Source organism: Marmota flaviventris, chromosome 2, assembly GCF_047511675.1.
Source record: "Marmota flaviventris isolate mMarFla1 chromosome 2, mMarFla1.hap1, whole genome shotgun sequence".
NCBI lineage: Eukaryota > Metazoa > Chordata > Mammalia > Rodentia > Sciuridae > Marmota > Marmota flaviventris.
Genome location: NC_092499.1, coordinates 92801122 through 92822916, shown reverse-complemented (window position 1 = coordinate 92822916; position 21795 = coordinate 92801122). Strand labels below are relative to the sequence as shown.

Genomic DNA, 21795 nt, shown 5'->3' with positions numbered 1-21795 from the left:
ATGTACCACTATACCTGTTTTTCCTTTCTTTCATTTGTCATATGGAGGCTAAAACCCAGGATCTTGAGGCTACCTTAGTATTTTCAAATTCATGTTACAGCTTTTGTCCTTCCTTTATTTAAGAATTGGAAACCCACAAGAATTTAGACATGGAAGAATTTTAGAAGATAACAAAACTCTTTACTCATTTGGGCCTCAGACACAGTAATTTCAGATACATACACAGTAATTTTAGCCATAATCACAGAAATAACTGCTGAAACTGAGAAGGAATAAAAACAGCCAAGAAGAGGCAAAAATGTGCTGTTACTTCTGATTTTCCACCATAATAAATGGAATTTGGCAGAGAGTTATCTATATAATAGCCAAGAACATTAGAGAAGGATAGAAAAACAATGAGATATGAAGGGAAAAAAATGAATGGGATAAGATGACAGCAAGTGCCAGGCATGGTGCTCACTCCTGTAATCCCAGCAGCTTGGGAGGCCGAGGCAGGAAGATAATGAATTCAAAGCCAGACTCAGCAACGGTGAGGCGCTAAGCATCTCGGTGAGACCCTGTCTCTAATTAAAATACAAAATAGGACTGGGCTCAGTAGTCGAGTGCTCCCAAGTTCAATTCCGGGACCCCCGCCCCCTCAAAAAAAAAAAAAAAGACAGCAAGTAGGATTAGGATTTCCAATGAAAATGGATAAGCAGCAAACAAATTAATGAAAATTTATACACGAAAAATAAGTGGCCATAAAAGAAGAAAAAGGAAAAAAGTGAATAAATCACCCAAAATGTGGGGAAAGCCAGGTGGAAGGGTAGACCTAGCAATTTAGCAAGCCCTTGTCTCAAAATAAAATAGGTGGGGATGTAGCACAACAGTAGAGTGGCCCTAGGTTTAATGTGCAGCACCCAAAAACAAAAAAATAAACATGTGGGGTGATTTAATGGAAAGACAAGACAAGCCCTAAAATCTAAATAACTCATGTAAGAGTATTACTAGCCCACATTAGCACACCAACCCAGCAATGTAGGACTACTAAGTATGAAAGAAGAGCCTGGTATACTTTTAGTAAACAATAAATGACTCCAACACAGCATAGCTTTCATGAACAATAACATGGATTCATCAAGAAACGGTTGAAAAATGGCTGACTCTTATAATAGCAAAACAAGGATTCTACATATTGAGTAAGGAAATTTAATAAACTTTATATATAAAAAAAGTCTGGGGGCTGGGGTTGTGCCTCAGTGGTAGAGTGCTTGCCTGGCACATGTGAGGCACTGGGTTCGATCCTCAGTACTCATAAAAATAAATGAGTAAAATAAAGGTATTGATTTTGTCTATAACTAAAAATATTTTTTAAAAAAGATCTGGGAAATTAATAGGTAATTAACCAGACATACCAATTATGTAGATATCTGTGGTTTTCCAAGTTTCACCCAAAGAGAGAATGCAGTAACATGAAAAATAATAACCTTAGTTGAATTCTCTAATAATTTTCACTTACCAGTGGGAAGATCATCAGCTTTTGCTAGGTCATTCTCTTCTATCCCAGGCATCCCTGCATCACCACTTCGTTTGATTTGTTCTGCCCAAGGAACAAAAAAGATATGATTTCTGTAACTTTTTCTTAAAGAAATTGAAAGTGTTTTAGAGGAAAGTAAAATTAGTTCTTAAAGCAATAGGCTACATTGACTGAATGTCTTACTTCTTGCTTTGGACACAGTTTTAACTCTAAAATAGCTTTTACTTTTTTATCAAAAGATCCAAATTTTAAACAATAAAAACACCTAATCATGGCCAGGCACCGGGTGCACACCTGTAATCCCAACAGCTTGGGAGGCAGAGGCAGGAGGATAGTGAGTTTAAAGCCAGCCTCAGCAATTTAGCAAGGTGCTACACAACTCAGTGAAACCCTGTCTCTAATAAAATACAAAATAGGGCTAGGGATATGGCTCAGTGGTCGAGTGACCCTAAGTTCAATCCCCGTTACCAAAAAAACACCTAATCATATATGAACTAAAATCAAACAATTTTCTTTGCGATGAAAAACATTCACTTAGAAATGGGAAGAAAAGGTCAATATCCTATTAACACAAAACAAAATAATAATACCTTTCCCATGTGGAATGTGATTGCTGGACGGTTCTTCATTCTTTTCTGCAGCATTCTCAGCTACTTTGGGAATATTTTTAGGTACTACATGATCGTTTATACCCAATTCTTTTCCATCATTTGATTGAACTTTGTGGGTCTCTTGCTGTTAGATAAAGATTTGGTTACAATAAATATTTCTCAGTTCAAATTGTTAAACCATTGGTACAACTATTAATCAAATGTTCTGAAATAGTTTATCATTTAAAATATATACAACCCATTCATATTCTGAATACTTGGAGATGAGGGATATACAATTATTTTGTTATGTTTTTATAGTGATGTGAAATCAAAGAATAACTAACACTTTTTAAAGTCTCTATTTATAGTAAATGGCTTAAAACATTAAGCACAGGGAAATCTGTTTGGCCATGCTTAGGGAAGGATTCTGCAAAACAGACTACTGAGTAGTATGGATTGCTGTGGTAGCCTACAGTTGGAAATAGTTCTGGTGCTATGGGCAAAGTGGGTTTTCTATAGGCATATACAGGAATCAAACTGGGTGGCTGAACAGGAGGAGGGTGGCACATGGGTGTCTCTACATGTATGACAGATGACAGTTGAGATTGTCAGGCTTTTCCCCACATGGAAATAGCAAAAGCGAGACGCAGGCAAACTACTTCCCTGGTGCAGTGGTCACACAGGATAGCAAGTAAACCGAATACACAAGTCAGTGCTCCCTCCAATCTGTTTCTAAGAACATCATCATCTTGGAAACTTAAATCTTCAGATACATGGTAGACCTAATTCATTTCTCTTGATGGGCCAAGTTTGAATTGCCTCAGTGGGTATTTTAGAAGCAAGAAGTAAAGTACATATGCCTGGGTAGGTCCTATAAGTAGGTCCCTCTAGTTAATATTTAATGCATATATAAATGATCTATAAACTCTAATGCATTATGCAATGGAATTATTGGTAATACCAGAAAAAAATATTACGAAGGGGCTGGGAGCCTAGCTATGTGGTAAATCACATGCCTAGCATATGCAAGGCCCTGAGTTCAAGTACCAGTAGAACAAAAAAAGAAGTACTGTGTTGGGAATGTGGCTCAGTTGTAGAATGCCTGCCTGGCATATGCAAGCCTCTAGGTTCTAGTCCCAGTACTGGAAAAAAAATAAATCTAGAAAAACAAAAGCCAAATCTTATGACTGTGTCATAATAAAGAAAAGGGCCAGCCATGGTAGGTACACACCTATAATCCCAGTAACTCAGGAGGCTGAGGCAGAAGGATTGCAAGTTAGTGAGACCCTTGGCAATATAGTGAGACACTGTCTCAAAATAAAAAATAAAAAGAACTGGGGTTGTACCTCAGTGGTAAAGTTCTCCTGGGTTCAATCCCTAGTTCCAAAAAATAAAAAGAAAAAGAAAAAGAACGGGTGCTTTGATAATTCGGAGCAGTATTCAGCAGTCCTGACAGATAAAATCAACAAACATTTACAAGGTGTTATTTCATAGTTTATAAACAACTTTCATATCTACCTTCTAAAAGAGATAGTTTGGAAAAAAGCAAAATAATATAAAACTAAGACTTGTAAAAGTTAAGTAGCTTATTCTTTTTTTAATATTTATTTTTTAGTTTTAGGTGAACACAATATCTTTATTTTGTTTCGATGTGGTGCTGAGAATCGAACCCAGTGCCTCACGCATGCTAGGCGAGCATGCAACCACTTGAGCCACATCCCCAGCCCTCTTTTTTTTTTTTTTTTTTTGGTACTAGGAATTGAACTCAGGGCACATCCCCAGCCTATTTTGTATTTTATTTAGAGACTGAGTCTCACTGAATTGCTAAGCACCTGGCTGTTGTGATCCTCCTGACTCAGCCTCCTGAGCTGCTGGGATTACAAGAATGTGCCTCTGTGCCCGGCTTAAGTAGCTTATTTATGTCATTCAGCTACAAATTTATGGAGAAAATATTCAGTCTTTCTGACTACAAATCCCACGTTTTCTGGCAATTTGCTAAACTATAACCAAGCTATAACCAATTTCAAGAGCTTAATCATTGGTGAGTGAAAGAATAGAATGAAATTCTTGAATATGTCAATTTGAAAGCCAAGAATGAGAAAACCCATGGAACACAACCTGAACAGCCATTCTACATCTCTATGCATTTTTATTACATGATAGATCCTAAGGCTATTTCTATAGTAAGCTCACTGTTTTGCAGATGTGGATAAAATAAACAATATTAAAAATTAAAAGTCAATAGACTACCGTTCAAAAATACTTTTTCATGGGGCTGGGGATGTGGCTCAAGTGGTAGCACGCTCGCCTGGCATGCATGCGGCCTGGGTTCGATCCTCAGCACCACATACAAAGATGTTGTGTCCGCCGAAAACTAAAAAATAAATATTAAAAAATTCTCTCTCTCTCTCTTTAAAAAAAAAAATACTTAACAGAGATGTCCCTTTAAGGTTATGTAGGACTTTACCTGTATATAAATAAATTTTCTTAATAAAACAAGACGGCTTTCTAAATCAATGTTTGTGACTTGGTGAAGGGACTTTTCAATTATTGTTGTTGTTTTTTTTTAATAAACTTTTTTTTTCTGAAATAGTTTTAGATTTACAGAAAATTAATTACTCCTTACCTAGTTTCCCCTATTGTCAACAGCTTACTTTACCATGGAACCTATGTAAAACTAAGAAATCGGTATCAATAAATTATTATTAACTAACCCCAGACTTTATTTAGATATCAACAGTTTTTCTACTAGGTCTTTGTGTGCTTCAAGATCTGACTCAGGATAACTATATGTATGCACTGAAATACTCACGTCACCTTAGTTTCCTCTGGTCTGTAATAGTCCCTCTATAATTTTGTAGCATTAAAGTGGTAACCAATTTTATTTATGGACACTAAAATGTCTATTTCTCATAATATTCCCTTGTCATAAAATGTTTTTTGAGTTTTTAATCCATTAAAAATATAAAAACCAGGCTGGGATTGTGGCTCAGTGGTAGAGCACTTGCCTAGCGCGGGTGGGACCCGGATTCCATCCTCAGCACCACATAAAAATAAAGGCACTGTGTTGTGTCCATCTACACCTAAAAAATAAATATTAAAATATATTTATATGGGCTGGGGATGTGGCTCAAGCGGTAGCACGCTCGCCTGGCATGCGTGCAGCCCGGGCTCGACCCTCAGCACCACATACAAAGATGTGTCCGCCGAAAACTAAAAAATAAAATATTTTTTAAAAAAATTCTCAATAAAATCCTGGCAAATCGAATACAAAAGCATATCGAAAAAATTGTGCACCATGATCAAGTAGGATTCATCCCTGGGATGCAAGGCTGGTTCAATATACAGAAATCAATAAATAAATGTTATTCACCACATCAATAGACTTAAAGATAAGAACCATATGATCATCTCGATAGATGCAGAAAAAGCATTCGACAAAGTACAGCATCGCTTTATGTTCAAAACACTAGAAAAACTAGGGATAACAGGAACTTACCTCAACATTGTAAAAGCTATATATGCTAAGCCTCAGGCTAGCATCATTCTAAATGGAGAAAAACTGAAGGCATTCCCTCTAAAAACTGGAACAAGACAGGGATGCCCTCTCTCACCACTTCTGTTCAATTTAGTTCTTGAAATACTAGCCAGAGCAATTAGACAGACAAAAGAAATTAAAGGCATAAAAATAGGAAAAGAAGAACTTAAATTATCACTATTTGCAGATGTCATGATTCTATACCTAGCAGACCCAAAAGGGTCTACAAAGAAACTGCTAGAGTTAATAAATGAATTCAGCAAAGTGGCAGGATATAAAATCAACACGCATAAATCAAAGGCATTCCTGTATATCAGCAACAAATCTTCTGAAATGGAAATGAGGAAAACTACTCCATTCACAATATCCTCAAAAAAAATAAAATACTTGGGAATCAACCTAACAAAAGAGGTGAAAGATTTATACAATGAAAACTACAGAACCCTAAAGAGAGAGATAGAAGAAGATCTTAGAAGATGGAAAAATATACCCTGTTCATGGATAGGCAGAACTAACATCATCAAAATGGCGATATTACCCAAAGTTCTCTACAGGTTTAATGCGATGCCAATCAAAATCCCAACGACATTTCTTGTAGAAATAGATAAAGCAATCATGAAATTCATATGGAAAAACAAAAGACCCAGAATAGCAAAAGCAATTCTAAGCAGGAAGTGTGAATCAGGAGGTATAGCGATACCAGATTTCAAACTGTACTACAGAGCAATAGTAACAAAAACAGCATGGTACTGGTACCAAAACAGGCGGGTGGACCAATGGTACAGAATAGAGGACACAGAGACCAATCCACAAAATTACAACTTTGTTATATTTGATAAAGGGGCTAAAAGCATGCAATGGAGGAAGGATAGCATCTTCAACAAATGGTGCTGGGAAAACTGGAAATCCATATGCAACAAAATGAAGCTGAACCCCTTTCTCTCACCATGCACAAAAGTTAACTCAAAATGGATCAAGGAGCTTGATATCAAATCAGAGACTCTGCGTCTGATAGAAGAAAAAGTTGGCTCCGATGTACATATTGTGGGGTCGGGCTCCAATTCCTTAATAGGACGCCCATAGCCCAAGAATTAATAGCAAGAATAAACAAATGGGACTTACTTAAACTAAAAAGTTTTTTCTCAGCAAGAGAAACAATAAGAGAGGTAAACAGGGAGCCTATACCCTGGGAACAAATTTTTACCCCTCACACTTCAGATAGAGCCCTAATATCCAGAATATACAAAGAACTCAAAAAATTAAACAATAAGATAACAAATAACCCAATCAACAAATGGACCAAGGACCTGAACAGACACTTCTCAGAGGAGGACATACAATCAATCAACAAGTACATGAAAAAATGCTCACCATCTCTAGCAGTCAAAGAAATGCAAATCAAAACCACCCTAAGATACCATCTCACTCCAGTAAGATTGGCAGCCATTATGAAGTCAAACAACAATAAGTGCTGGCGAGGATGTGAGGAAAAGGGTACACTTGTACATTGCTGGTGGGACTGCAAATTGGTGCGGCCAATTTGGAAAGCAGTATGGAGATTCCTGGGAAAGCTGGGAATGGAACCACCATTTGACCCAGCTATCACCCTTCTTGGACTATTCTCTGAGGACCTTAAAAGAGCGTACTATAGGGATACTGCCACATCAATGATCATAGCAGCACAATTCACAATAGCTAGACTGTGGAACCAACCTAGATGCCCTTCAATAGATGAATGGATAAAAAAAAATGTGGCATTTATACACAATGGAGTATTACGCAGCACTAAAAAATGACAAAATCATGGAATTTGCAGGGAAATGGATGGCATTAGAGCAGATTATGCTAAGTGAAGCTAGCCAATCCTTAAAAAACAAATGCCAAATGTCTTCTTTGATATAAGGAGAGCAACTAAGAACAGAGCAGGGAGGAAGAGCATGAGGAAAAGATTAACATTAAACAGAGACGAGTGGGGGGAGGGAAAGGGAGAGAGAAGGGAAATTGTATGGAAATGGAAGGAGACCCTCAATGTTACACAAAATTACATATAAGAGGTTGTGAGGGGAAAGGGGGGGCAAAAAAAAAACAAGGGAGAGAATTGAACAACAGCAGATGAGGTAGAGAGGGAAGATGGGAGGGGAGGGGAGGGGGGATAGTAGGGGATAGGAAAGGTAGCAGAATACAACAGTCACTAATATGGCATTATGTAAAAATGTGAATGTGTAACCGATGTGATTCTGTAATTTGCATTTGGGGTAAAAATGGGAGTTCATAACCCACTTGAATCAAATGTATGAAAGATGATATGTCATGACCTTTGTAATGTTTTGAACAACCAATAAAAAAATTATATATATATAATTTAATATTATATATATATATAATTTAATATTATATATAATTTAATATTATATATATAATTTAATTTTTTATATATATATATATATATATATATATATATAAACCATTTTTAGCTTGTGAGAAGTACAAAAACAGCCAGCAAGTTGATTTGGCTTATGGGTTACACATGGTTTACTAACTCCTTTGCCGGAGTAACTTCCAAGATAAACAAACACTTGGCTAATTAGTTAACAAATAAATAAATAAATCCCTGAATATAATTTATGTTGGTTTCAAATGGTGAACACTGAATTTGTCCCTATGAAAAATAACTCTAATTTCACAGAACCAATCTTTCATGTAGTTGAGGAACAGGAAGTAAAGGATAGGGAGCAGAATCAGGCAGTTGGCCTAGAGGGTAAGGCCTGGTGTGCTACCCCACAAAGAAGTTTCCTAGGGATCTACATTCTTGCCCTGCCTTGTCCTAATTAGGGCAGTATAGGGTCAGGAAGAACTGAAGAGTTAACCATTAATTATTAAAACAGCTTAGTACAAAAAAGCAGAAGGTAAGCAAGGCATGGCAGCATACACCTGTAATCCCAGGTACATGGGAGGTTGACGCAGGAGGATTACAAGTTTGAGGCCAGCCTGGGCAACTTGGAGAGACCTTGTCTTAAAAAAAAGAAGGGAGATAGACATGGAGCTCAGTGGTAAAGCATTCCTAGGTTCAAGTCCCAGTACCACTCAAACACCAAAAGAAAAAAGAAAAAAAACGTAGAAAGAGAAGTATTCTTGTGCAGAAAAAAAAGGAAAAGCACTTATCTGTCTGCCTTGGGAGAAGAGAAGAGAGCAAATCTACCCCATTATTTATATTCTAGTTTTGGAAGGGCACAAATGCATAGCAAACTTCTTTTCCCCTTCCTCATATGTTCTGCTATGCTCTTCAAACTTCTCAGTCTCAGTACTACCTTCTGGCTGCCCTCAATGCCTCTACTACGGTCTGCCTTCCTCTACCAATCCATCCTCATGTCTCTTCAAAGTAGACTGTACATAGGCAGCAGCTATTCCACTTTGTAGATTCAGAAAATGAAAGAGAAATGACACCCCAATAACCTGCTGTAAAACTGTGGAAACACTTAGAACAAAACCCTGTGAGCTGGGTGTGGTGGTACATGCCTATAATCCAGCAGCTGGGGAGACTAAAGTAGGAGGATCACAGGTTTGAGTTCAACCTCAGCAACTTAGTGAGGACATAAAAAACGTAGTGAGACTCCATCTCAAAATAAAACATAAAAAGGGCTGGGAAGTGGCTCAATGGTTAAGTACCCTTGGGTTCAATCTCTCGTAACAACAACAAAAAAAAGAACAAAACCCTGTGTTCTTACCTTATAGAACACAGGTGGACATTACCAAAGAGAAAAACAAATTCTTTCACTATTAAATCTCTCTTCACTTTAAATCACAAGACTTTATAAGAACCAAGCCTAGTCAGGTGAGATTAGAGGTGAGTCATAAAAATTACTCAGGTCCTGATGGCTAGTGATCTTCAGAAAAATTCCCTCTATTTCTAAAAAAACCTTCAGAATATATCAGCTTCAAGTAGATAAATTAATAAAAGAATATGCTATGTTAAAAAATATAAATTAGGGCTGGGGTTGTAGCTCAGTGGTAGAGCACTTGCCTAGCATGTGTGAGGCACTGGGTTCAATTCTCAGTACCACATAAAAATAAATAAATAAAATAAGGGTATTGTGTCCATCTACAACTAAAAATATTTTTGAAAAAGTATAAATCAGGGTTGGGGACATAGTTCAGTGATACACCATGTATTTGGCATGTATAAGGCCATGTGTTTAGCATGCATAAGGCACCACCAGGAAAAAAAAAAAAAGTATGAATCAAAATTGGTGCCAGGTGCAGTGGTGCACATCTGTAATCCCAGCAGCTTGGGAGGCTGAGTGAGGCTAGAGGATTGCAAGTTTAAAGCCTGCCTCAGCAAAAGCGAGACACACTAAGCAACACAGTGAGACCCTGTCTCTAAAGAAAAATACAAAATAGGGCTAGGGATGTGGCTCAATGGTCCAGTGCCCTGAGTTCAATCCCTGGTACCAGCCCCCTGCCAAAAAAATTGGTTATAGTGACTGGTATTTCTTTCTTTTCTTTTAAATGTTTTATTTCTGTGTTTTAAGAAACAGTATGAGACTAGCAAAGATTGAAAAAAATAAAAAGTTTCTAATTTTTTTTTCTTCAAATGGAAGGAAGTAATTGACAACTTCCAGTAAAATGGTATCTATCTTAAATCTCAGAAATATATTAACAATAAAAATTATCATCATCATCATCATCTTTTTCTTTTTCTTTTTTGAAGACTAGATCTTGCTATATTGCCCAGGCTGATTTTGAACTCCTGGGCTCAAGTGATCCTTCTACCTTCTACCAGTCTCTTAAGTAGCTGGGGACTATAGAGATGCATTACTACAGCAGGAAAAAAATTATTTTTAAAAGTTAGATACAACTTTGAAAAGATAAATAAGATTGAGAAATCCTTAGCCAAAAGAAAGAATGAAAAGACAGAAATCAACAAGATTAGAGATGAAACAGGAGATATTACCACAGAGCCTTTTAAAATCCAGAGCATTTTCAGAACTTATTTTGAAAATTTATATTCCAATATAAGTATGGGTCGTGGGACTGCAGACTAGTACAACCACTCTGGAAAAAAATATGGAGATTCCCCAAATAACTAGGGATGGAACCACCACATGACCCAGCCATCTTACTTCTTGGTATTTTCCTAAAAAAATCTAAAATCACCCTACAGTGACATAGCCATCTCAATGTTTACTGCAGTACAACTCAAATAATTAAGTTATGGAATCAAACCAGATGCCTGTCAATAGATGAATGGATTAAGAAATTGTGATACACACACACATACACACACACACACATACACACAATGGGAATTCTACTCAGTCATAAAAAAGAATGCAATTATGGCATTTGCCTATAAATGGATGGAAATAAAGAATATCATGTTAAGTGAAAGAAGCCAAATTCAGAAACTCAAAAGTTGAATGTTTTCTCTCATATATGGAAGTTGAAGAAACTGGGAGGAAAGGATAGGATAACATGAAGAACCAATCAAATACAAATTAATAGATGAGAGAAAGGAAGTCTAGTAGAGTAGAAGGAGAATGAGAGTGGGGAAGGAAGACTGGAGGGAAAAAAGAGGGATTGTGAACTATAATCAATTTCAATGCATGTGTGTTTGTCAGGATGAACTGACCTACGATGTATAACTATAAAGCTCTAATTTTTAAAAAAGTTAGATAATAAAACTAATTTTAAGCTAAAATATGGTAAGACTTAAGAGTGTACTGAGGCTGAAGTGCAGTGATAAAGCCCTTGCCTAGTATGCTGGGTTCTACCCCAACACTGCAAATATAAACAAAGATGATATTTTTTGTAAATGTCTAACTTAGCAGTAAAGCCACTACAAACCATTTTTTTTAAATTAGGCAGGCTAGGGCTGGGAATGTGGCTCAAGCGGTAGCGCGCTCGCCTGGCATGCGTGGGGCGCTGGGTTCAATCCTTAGCACCACATACAAATAAAATAAAGATGTTGTGTCCACCGAAAACTAAAAAATAAATATAAAAAAAATAAAAATAAAAATTAGGCAGGCTAGAATAAAATTAGGCAGGCTAGAATACTTCAAAATACAATGTTTTATGACAAAAGTAGAATTTTAATTCCCAAATTACATGATTTATAACAAAAACATTTTGATTTAAATATATTTTTTAAATTTACCTTTTGTTCCTGCAAAAACTGGTCTGCTAACTTTTTAATATTTTCTTCATGCTGTGCTCTTAATTCTTTGATCTGCTGTCCACACTGAAAACTAAATTACAAAGGCATTCTTTTAGATTATATAATGTTGGGTTGAATTCTCAAAATTGTCTAGAAGTTGACACACACATTTAGAAAGACAAAACATTCAGTAAGCAGAAGAGTGAATATATAATAACAAAAAAAAACAGACAAATAACTTACAGTCAGAATTTTTAAAATATTTGAACCATTAATAGGAAATATGAAATACCAATGAAGTTAACTGAAAAAATAAATTGAAAAGATGAAAACTCCCAGGGGCTTGGGAGGCTGAGGCCCTAAGCAACTCAGTGAGACCTTGTCTCTAAATAAAATATAAAAAATGTGGCTCAGTGGTTAAGTGCCCCTGGTTTCAATCCCCAGTACCAAAAAAGGGGAAAGAAAAAAAAAGGAAAGAAAACAAACTTGACTGCATCATTTTATATATTGCATTTATAAAGAAACAATTGTCAAAGTTAATTTCAATCACAGAAGAGAAAAATACTATAGAAAACTGTGAAACCAGTTTATAATAATAGGATGAGAAAGACTAGAATTATTAAAGTGGATAAAGAATGGCAACTATTGTTTTGTCCAATAGTATCTTAAACACAACACTAAAATTTTAAACCAGAGAATAAGGGGAATGGAAGAAACCAATAAAAAAGATAAGAGTGTATCATCAAGAAAAAGTGAAAGAAAGCAAAACAGTTGAAGGTGGTAACTTTCTGTGGGACTAAGAGTCAAAGAATACAAATACATCATTCATGCAAAAATATATAGTTCATAAGTACACAGAAAAATATTAACTTTCATAATTATAAAATGCAAATTAAATTTTCTATATGGATATATGGTAGTACCTTATTTTCCTATATTAGAGTAAATATCAGTATTACAAATTAGAAAATTAGAAAAATCTTTTTTTTTTTTTTTTTTTCAGTACCAGGGATAGAATCCAGGGGTGTTTCACCTCTGAGTTAGTCTCAGCCCTTTTTGTGTATTTGAGACAGGGTCTAAGTTGCCCAGCCATGTTTTGAACATGCAATCCTCCTGCTTCAGCCTCCTGAGTTGCCTGAATTTCAGAAGTGTGCCACGTGCCTGGCTAGATAATCACTTTAGAAAGCAATCTCTCATCAATGCTGTTAGAGCAACAAAATTGGTAAAATATTCTTTCCCAAGAATTCTACATTTGAGAAGACACACTAGTAAAATAAGGGGGGGAAAACTTTTTTGCATAAAAATTTTTAAAGCTGTGATAATCTTAATATTGAAAAAAGGGGAAATTTCTACAGTGATCCAAAAACTGGGAAAAATTAAACAAGTTTTGTTACACTAATATGCTGAATAATATATTACCCCTCAATATGTTAAGTCTTTTTTTCTTTTTTTGAGACAGGTTCTCACTATGTTGCCTAGGCGGGCCTCAGCCTCCTGAGTAGCTGGGATTATAGGCACATACTATGATTCCTAACTAATAGGTTAAATCTTAAATCCTATAACTACACAGAAAAGTACTAAATACTATTAGGTTAAAATATATATATGTAAGTGCAGATGCATACTGATAACCTATAGCAGTAAGAAATTAGAAATGGATAAGCTTTTAAAATATGGCGAGTCTAATTTTTGCTGTATAAATCTAAAATAATAACTTTTATCAAAAATATCATAAAAGTTTTTAATGAATGTTTGCTAGAAAAGTCCCTAAGAGGTTCCCCATCCTCATCACAAAATGTAGAAGTATAAGCAAGGGGATTGAAGTGCAGAGCAGGAGAAGCAGCCAGCACTCTTAGTCTCTTAGCTATTCTTGGGCCATCTCCCAAAGACAGCTTCATCTTTAAGATGTCCCTTAAAAAGAATCACAAAATTTTCATTCAGTCTTAGCTATATCCAATTTGATAAAACTCAGAGATTTAAGGTTTTATGTCTCACAATGAACACTACAACATAGACAAATTCAACATGTCCTATAAGAAATATTTTCATGTTTAGCATATCAAAATAAAAGCCATCAAAGACAAAGTGAAACAAACTTAAAAGAACTAAGAATATAAAAAAAGAAAAATAATCCAGAAAAGAAGAAATTAATTAAGTCCAAACTTAAACAATATTTCAGTTTCATAAATATCTGTTGCACGTATCATCTTACCTTTCATACTCTAACCTCTTCACAAGGTAAGTATTATTCTTCCTATAGTCCTGAAGCTGGTCTTCTTGTCGAAGAAATTCCTGTCGAAGTTCAGCAAGTTGTTCTATCCACACAAGGTAAGAACCAAAGGAACTAAGTTTACTGACTAAGAAACTATGGAATGTTTTAAAATTACATACATTTCTCAATTTCTTTATTCATATTCTCAGGAAATTAAATCATAGCACAATTTAATTATCTTTCATAACATACTCATGGTAAGTAAGATTTATTTTTAAAATAATATAGCTTCTGGCTGGGGTTGTGGGTCAGCGGTAGAGCGCTCACCTAGCACGTGCAAGGCGCTGGGTTCAATCCTCAGCACCACATAAAAGTAAATAAATAAAAACAAAGGTGTACAAGTAAAAGAAATAAATATTTTTAAAAAATAATATAGCTTCAACTCCTTTCACATCAACCTGAAATATTTGTAAAATTATATACCTTTGAATATTATATAGACAAATACTATGCTATGTCAACAGTACCAAAAATACTACCTCTTTCTCTAAACCTATCTGCTTTAAAAGAAGTAGAAAAAGAAATCATGGATATGACCACCATGGATACAGAATTCAAGGCTTCTTTTTAATTTTAAATCCCATCTGTCTACCAATTTAGATGGCAATCACTTTAAATCTCATTTCTAATTCTACTACTCCACTTACTCAAAATTCCATTTTTAAACTCATAATTTCTGATCTAGGGCTTAATGTTTTTTATGTTATTGTTTGTTTTGGTTTGGTTTTAGTACTGGGGATTGAGCCCAAGGTACTTTACTACTAAGCCACATCCCCAGTCCTTTTTTTTTTTTTTCTTTTGAGACAGGATCTTTCTAGGTTGCTGAGGCTGGCCTGGAACTTGCAATCCTCCTGCCTTAGCCACCCAACTTGCTAGGATTATAGGCATGTACCACCATGTCATCAGGACATTCTTAGTTATAATGAGTAATATGAAATTCCAAGCTGGATAGCAAATTAAAGTCTGAGCCAGATAATCTTTTGTAAACATTTAATTCATAATCACTGGCTACCCATTTTCTAGATTTCTTTCCTTTATTACGTGAGTTCACAAAGAAAAAAAATCAGGCAAAGAAGAGTAAATGTTGATTTCTTGGAGAGATGATTAAAAAATTACTTAACAACCTTAGCAATTAAGCAATATCAGTAATAAAAAAGTCCTAATTTTTATAAGTGGGATAAAGATCTGTACTGTATAAAAAGCAGCTATTAATGCACCAATACTATGAACCATATAACATCTGTTTTTCATGGAAGGCTTATGAAATTATTCTTATTACTCTAAAGACTCTCTAAAAACACTCAAGTTGTGTGTGGAGGTGCATGCACATGTGCATGCGTGCACACATACACACACTCAGACTGTACAAACACCTTCCCCCACCCAGAACTGGAGACTGAAGCCAGGGCCTCACACATGCTTACTGCATCCCCAGCCCTTTTAAAATTTTTAAGACAGGGTCTCACCAAATTGCCCAGGCTGGCCTCAAACTTGCATCCTCTGCATGTATATGTGTATTTTTTTAAAAAGCAGATGTAGGAGTTGGGGGTAGCTAGATTAGTGGCAGAGCAAGTTACTTAGCATTTGCAAGGTCTTAGTTTCAATCCTCAGCACCAAAAACAAACAAACAAAAAACTCAGATGTAAACATATAAATGCATCCATGTTAAAAAAAAAAGAATAAAACTACATCAAAGTGATCAGTGATTATGTCTGGTGGCATTATAACTGTAGCAATAAACATGAATAAATTTTTTTTAAGTTACATGAACATTTGTTGATATATATACAAATTATATGAAAAATTAGTGACTTGTAGCTCATTGGTATAGAACTTGTCTAGAGTTCTGGTTCAACGTCAAACACAACAAAAGAAAAAAATATATATTTGTATAAAATGTTTATAGTTAATAGTCTTTACATATTTAGGCCATGTTTTAAATTTCTACTTCATTCTATTCTCCAATATGTAAACATGGTTGATCTATTCTGACCTCAGACAAGTGTGATTAATCAGTAGCCAGGTAACCATAAATAATATATTCAGTTTGTTATCCGATCCCTATTCCCATCTCCTAAGATTTAGCAGGCTGGAAGTAGAAGAAACCCTGCCTGGCCCCAGCTATGAATATTGATTCTAGAGAGACAATGAGATTCCTGCAAGAAGCAGTATCAAAAAGCCTTGAAGCTAACCAGTTCATTAAACCTGTGCTCAGGCTAGATAGGTTCTATAATTGAAGGTTACTTCAATTTAAAAAAAGAAGAAAAAAATCAGTAACTATGAAGAATAAACTAAAATTGGTGATTGTTAGTGTAAACACTTTTCAGGAAAAAGGGAACAGAAAGATTACAGAACTTTCTCCTTATTTAGGCTTCCTTTTCCTAGTCTGTAAAATACCTGAAGTAGCTTCAGAATGAACCCAAGTCTTAGTATCATTTCAAGGGGTAGAATGGCTGCTGACTCCCCATAAAACCATTGAAATTCCTCATCAGGAAACAAAACTTTCATTTATAATTGAAGAGAAAAAGCTTAAAATACAATTAACAAAGAAAAATCAAAACAGTATGAATGGGGCTGGGGATGTGGCTTAAGCGGTAGCACGCTCGCCTGGCATGCGTGCGGCCCGGGTTCAATCCTCAGCACCACATACAAACAAAGATGTTATGTCACCGAAAACTAAAAAATAAATATTAAAATTCTCTCTCTCTCTTTAAAAAAAAAAAAAAAACAGTATGAATGAGTTTTAGGCCATGTAAAACATCAGATTATTTCCTGTTTGGATAAGGAAAAGGATTATAAAGCAGGAATTTAAGGCTGGGGATGTGGCTCAGTAGTAGAGTGTTTATCTAGCATCTACTTGGCTCTGGGTTCAATCCTTAGCACCACAAACAAAAGCAGAGAGTCAATTGGTGCTTTAAGTAAGTCAAAACAAAGACTTGAAACAGAAAAAATAAATAGACCAGAAAGTAAAAACAAAACTTTTCTTTATCATAATTTAACTTCCAACTAACTGGCATATGTTTTCTTTATATAACCTGGCATAAGATATATCTATTGTGGCTGCTCTTGGTCAAGATTCTCTGGGAAGATTGAATATAAGTAAGTCCCCAGCTGATAGTGCAGGGCCTTCTATCTCTGAATGTAATATCAGAGTATGTTATAGAAAAGCATGGCTTTACTGCCTTAATTTAACTTCTAAAAATGAGGGGTAGGTATGAAAGATGTTATTTAGGACTAGCTTCCCCCACCCACCCCCATGATGCTGGGAATTGAACCCAGGACAACTTGCATGCTAGACAAATATTCTACCACTGAGCTATATTCCCAGCCCTCTTAAGACTGGGAATTTTTAAAGCAAAAATATATTTACTTCTAGAAAATTTTGACTTCAAATTTTCTTTCCATAATTGGCCCAAAAAGAAGGTGAAACACTCAAAATAAATAAATGCATACTAATTCATGTAAACTAGTTTATGTATTATTTCAGGAATTTAAAAAACAATTCTTATTAATTTCATTTCCAAGAAATATTTATCACCATAGTTTTTTTAAGGGTCTCAGTATCTATTAATTTCAGTATACTGAGTATTAATTTTAAAAAATTCAAATCTGGATTTGGTAATTAACTTGTCAAGAAGTTTATTTCATTAGAAACCATTCAAGTTGTAAAAGATGAAATTCAATCTTAAAAATCAGCTCATGTCTATAACCCAGCAACTAGAGGCTGAGGAGGAGGATTATAAATTTGAGGCCAGCCTGGCAACTTAGTGAGATCCTGTCTCAAAATACAAAATAAAGAGCCAGGGATGTAGCTCAATGGTAGAGTGCCCTGGAACCACAATCCCCAGAACCATAAAATAAATAAGTTAAATTAAAAAGATAAATTTATTTTTATAAAGGACTGAGAATGTAGTTCAGTGGAAAAGTGTTTGCCTAGCATGTTCAAGGCCCTGGGTTCAATCTCCATTGCTAAAAAAAAAAAAAAATAGTCTAAGCTTCAGTGAGTGCACTAAAAATCAAAAGTCATACAGGTATAGCTTCAAATCAGTCTTTTTCTCTGCTCAAGAGTACCACACAAAATTTCAAAATATTTTAAGATCTACCTCAACACACTCAGTTCCATAAAGATTTTTACTCAGTATATAGGTTGTCATTTTCCTTAACGTACATTAACAGAAGCCACAGGACTTCTTACTCAACTGACTTATTACTATTTAATAAGAAATATAATGTTTTTATACTGGGGATTGAACCCAGGGGCGCTTAATCACTGAGCCACATCCCCTGCCCCTATTTTTTAAATATTTTATTTACAGACAAGGTCTCACTGAGTTACTTAAGGCCTCCCTAAGTTGCTGAAGCTGTCTTTGAACTCACGATCTTCCTGTCTCAGCCTCCAGAGCTGCTGGGATTAAATGCATATGCCTGGTGCAAGAAACCCAAAATATATATTTTGATGACTAGTGGACTCATTTGTAAAAACTGCAAACTGCAAGCAGCACGACAGTGACACATCTTCTGTCATACTAATGTACTCTGTGAGTCAAAAAGAGTAGAAGAAAGACACTGAATGCAACAAAAACAAATGCAACAAATAAGAAGCATTTCTGATACAAAGATAAAGTTGTTCTAAATCATAGATACCAAAAAATGAACAATTTTTATTTTAGGGTTGCAAAACACAAATAACACCTTCAAATAGTTTTGCTAGATGAGGAGAAAATCTTTACTACATTACAAAGAAAGCTTAGGTTGGCTTCTTTAAGGATGATAAAAATAGATCATCTAATTCTATATAAAAGAGGCTCAAAATGATAAAAGGATATTTACAAAATTAGAAAGCATGTACTATCCCCAAAGATACACTTTGAATCAATGTGTATAAGGTTTTAAAATACACAGATCTATAAACAAAAAGGTTGAATTGGTCCTCAGACCCCAAACTCCAAAAGGCTGGCAGATGATATGAAGCAACAGAAGCAAAGTGTAGTGCTTCTTCACCTTACGTATTTTTCCCATAAAAACACTTCCTATTACTTCCTATTACTTCATGAAAGAGAAATAAGTCACTTCCTATTACTTCATGAAAGAGAAAAGGTGTATATGTGGGTATTACTAAAATTAGTATTTTTATTTATTATATATTTATCTATCATTCAGGTTTCTTTCTGGTTCCAGAGAATCCAAAGCACTAAGCTTGGAGGGCCTGTCCAAAGCATCCCTGAATCTGAATATGTTATTTTAGCACATTAGACCCAACACAGAGAAAACACTCATCTTTTCTACAGAAATTCGATGGCTTCTAAATCTACTACAGTTCAATTTTCTTTCAGGATTCTTTGAATAACATTTTATTGCATGAACTCTGTCTACATACAAGATTAAGACACAGATCTCAAATTTTAACTTATATTTACAACTTAAAAAACAACATTAAATAATTTTTTATTATATCTTAGGATAAAGGGATAAATGTTTTGTCATCAGAGGAGCTTTGTTCAGAAAATTCTCTCATTTACCTAACTAGTATTTCTTAATTCTTGAATAGACTTTTAATAATCTCTATCTTTAATATAATGAAGTTTCTTACCCTTTAAATGATGTATGTCTGCCATCTGATATGATATGTTGTTCTGTAGTTTAACCTGAAAAAAATTAAGTTTTCATTTTACTAAAGAATACAGTTTTCCTCATATGTATCTCTTTTTGCTCATGATATTCATTTTGTGCTTGATCATAAATGCAAACAAAAACTGATTATTTATACCCTATCTCTTTTCAAAAAGAAATGATATAAATTCTAATTTTATAATGCTTCTTTTAAATTTGCATGAAAATATTCACTTTACTTGATATACAGTGTAACAACTTTCAAAAGTTCGAAAGTATACCAGGCACGATGACTCATGAGTATTATCCCAGCAATTTGGGAGACTGAAGCAGGAGGATAGCAACTTTGAGGCCAGCCTCAGCAACTTAGAAAGGCCCTAAGCAACTTAGAGAGACAAAACCAAAAAAGACTGGGGAAGTGGCTAAGTAGTAAAGCATCCCCTTTAGAACCAGGTGAAATCTATTCTTCAATCAAAAAGCTAGTGACTTTCAAATCCAAAATGAAAGTTTATCCATAAACAAGTAGCAGAGAAAGCCGAACTGTTTTGAAGCAAGAGTCAGAGTCTAGGAGTCCCATTCCACTCTAGATTTCTAAGGGGTTTGAAGAATGAAGTTTAAAATGTTGATATGCAGTCATATAATGAATGAAGTCCTAGTACATGATAAAACATTTGAAAACATTATATATGCCGTATGGAAGAGATCAGTCACAATGGACAAATACTGTCTGATTCCATCTATGTGAATTATAAAGAACAGACAAATCCACAAAGACAGAAAGTAAGATTAATGGTTGCTAAGGCCTGGGGGTAGGAAGGAATGAGGAATTTTTATTTTCCATGCTAAGGATCAAACCCAGGGCCTCATGCATGGTGAGGACACATTCTACCACTGAGCTATGTCCCCTACCTTGAGGAGTAACTTCTTAATGGGCATGGGATTTGTTTTCTGGGGATGAAAATGTTCTGGAATTAGATAGTAGTGATAATTATACAACATTATGAATATACTAAAACCCACTGAATTATATTTTAAAAAAGTAAATTTTATGGTGCATGAGTTGTATCTCAATTTTTTTAACATGAAAGAAAATGTTGCTGCATGCACTAGGGGGTACCATAAGGAAACAAGATAAAACAATGAAAAAACTCTATGTACTGAAGGAAGGAGCTCACTGCTTTGGAGAGGGAGTTAGGTAACTGGACAATTACAATATAGCAAAATAAATTATATCATTGGGTTCTATAGACATGATAGGAGAACTTAGTTGGGAAAACACTTTAAAACGACCCTTGGGGGAAAAGAGGAAACATCCTAGAGATGATGACCATGGCTGAAATGACTCCTGCAGAAAGAACAGTGTTTAGCCCAATGGAAGGCAGAAGAAGTAAGGAGGAAAGATATTCGAAGCATGTCAAAACTTGAAGTGAAAAACACTGAATATTCTAGGAATTGCAAACAGTTCCAAGAAGATGGAACAGAAAATTTAGGGAAATATGGTAAGACATACAGAAAGATAAACAAGGTCTATATTATAAAGGATCTGACAAACAATGTAGGTACATCCCATAGAATAACATGGTCAACTCTTTAAGTACTTTTAAATAAGGAAATGAAATGCAGTCTGAAGAGAAAACCAGAGGAAGCAAGATTAGAGGGAGAAAGATGAAAACAGAGACTATGGTCACAATAGAGTAAGAGAATATGTTGGTTAAGCCAATGTTGTGCAAACTATGGTCTGTGAATCCTTTTTGTAAGGATAACAAACTAAAGATGGTTGTTACAGTTTTTATTATTGTTTTGTTTTTTATTTATTTTTGCATTACTAAAGATTGATCCTAGGGTGCTTTACAGCCGAGCTACATTCCCAGTCCTTTTTAGATTTTGGGTACAGGGGATTAAACTCAGGGACACTCGACCACTGAGCCACATCCCTAGCCCTATTTTGCATTTGATTTAGAGACAGAGTCTCACTGAGTAGTTTAGCACCTCACTTTTGCTTAGGCTGGCTTTTAAACTCACTTTAAACTCAATCCTCTTACCTCAGCCTCCCGAGACACTGGGATTATAGGTATGTGCCACCATGCCTGGCCCTTTTTAGTTTTTAAACAG

General features: G+C 35.2%; 1 protein-coding gene and 1 long non-coding RNA gene across 4 annotated transcripts in view; one reads left to right on the top strand and one right to left on the bottom strand.

Moving 5' to 3' along the window:
• Golm2 (golgi membrane protein 2) overlaps positions 1-21795 on the bottom strand; it is a 105657-nt gene that overhangs the window by 54874 nt on the left and 28988 nt on the right. For both annotated transcript variants that reach the window (XM_027926183.2, XM_027926184.2), the window contains exons 2-6: positions 19664-19718; positions 14014-14116; positions 11802-11892; positions 2107-2251; positions 1499-1579 (exon numbers count right to left, since the gene is read on the bottom strand). In XM_027926183.2, coding sequence (XP_027781984.1) covers positions 1499-1579; positions 2107-2251; positions 11802-11892; positions 14014-14116; positions 19664-19718 — 475 coding nt within the window. The remainder of the gene's footprint in view (positions 1-1498; positions 1580-2106; positions 2252-11801; positions 11893-14013; positions 14117-19663; positions 19719-21795) is intronic.
• Positions 1-21795, top strand: part of LOC114085027 (uncharacterized) — a 117764-nt gene that overhangs the window by 71751 nt on the left and 24218 nt on the right. The gene's annotated exons all lie outside the window — the stretch shown is intronic.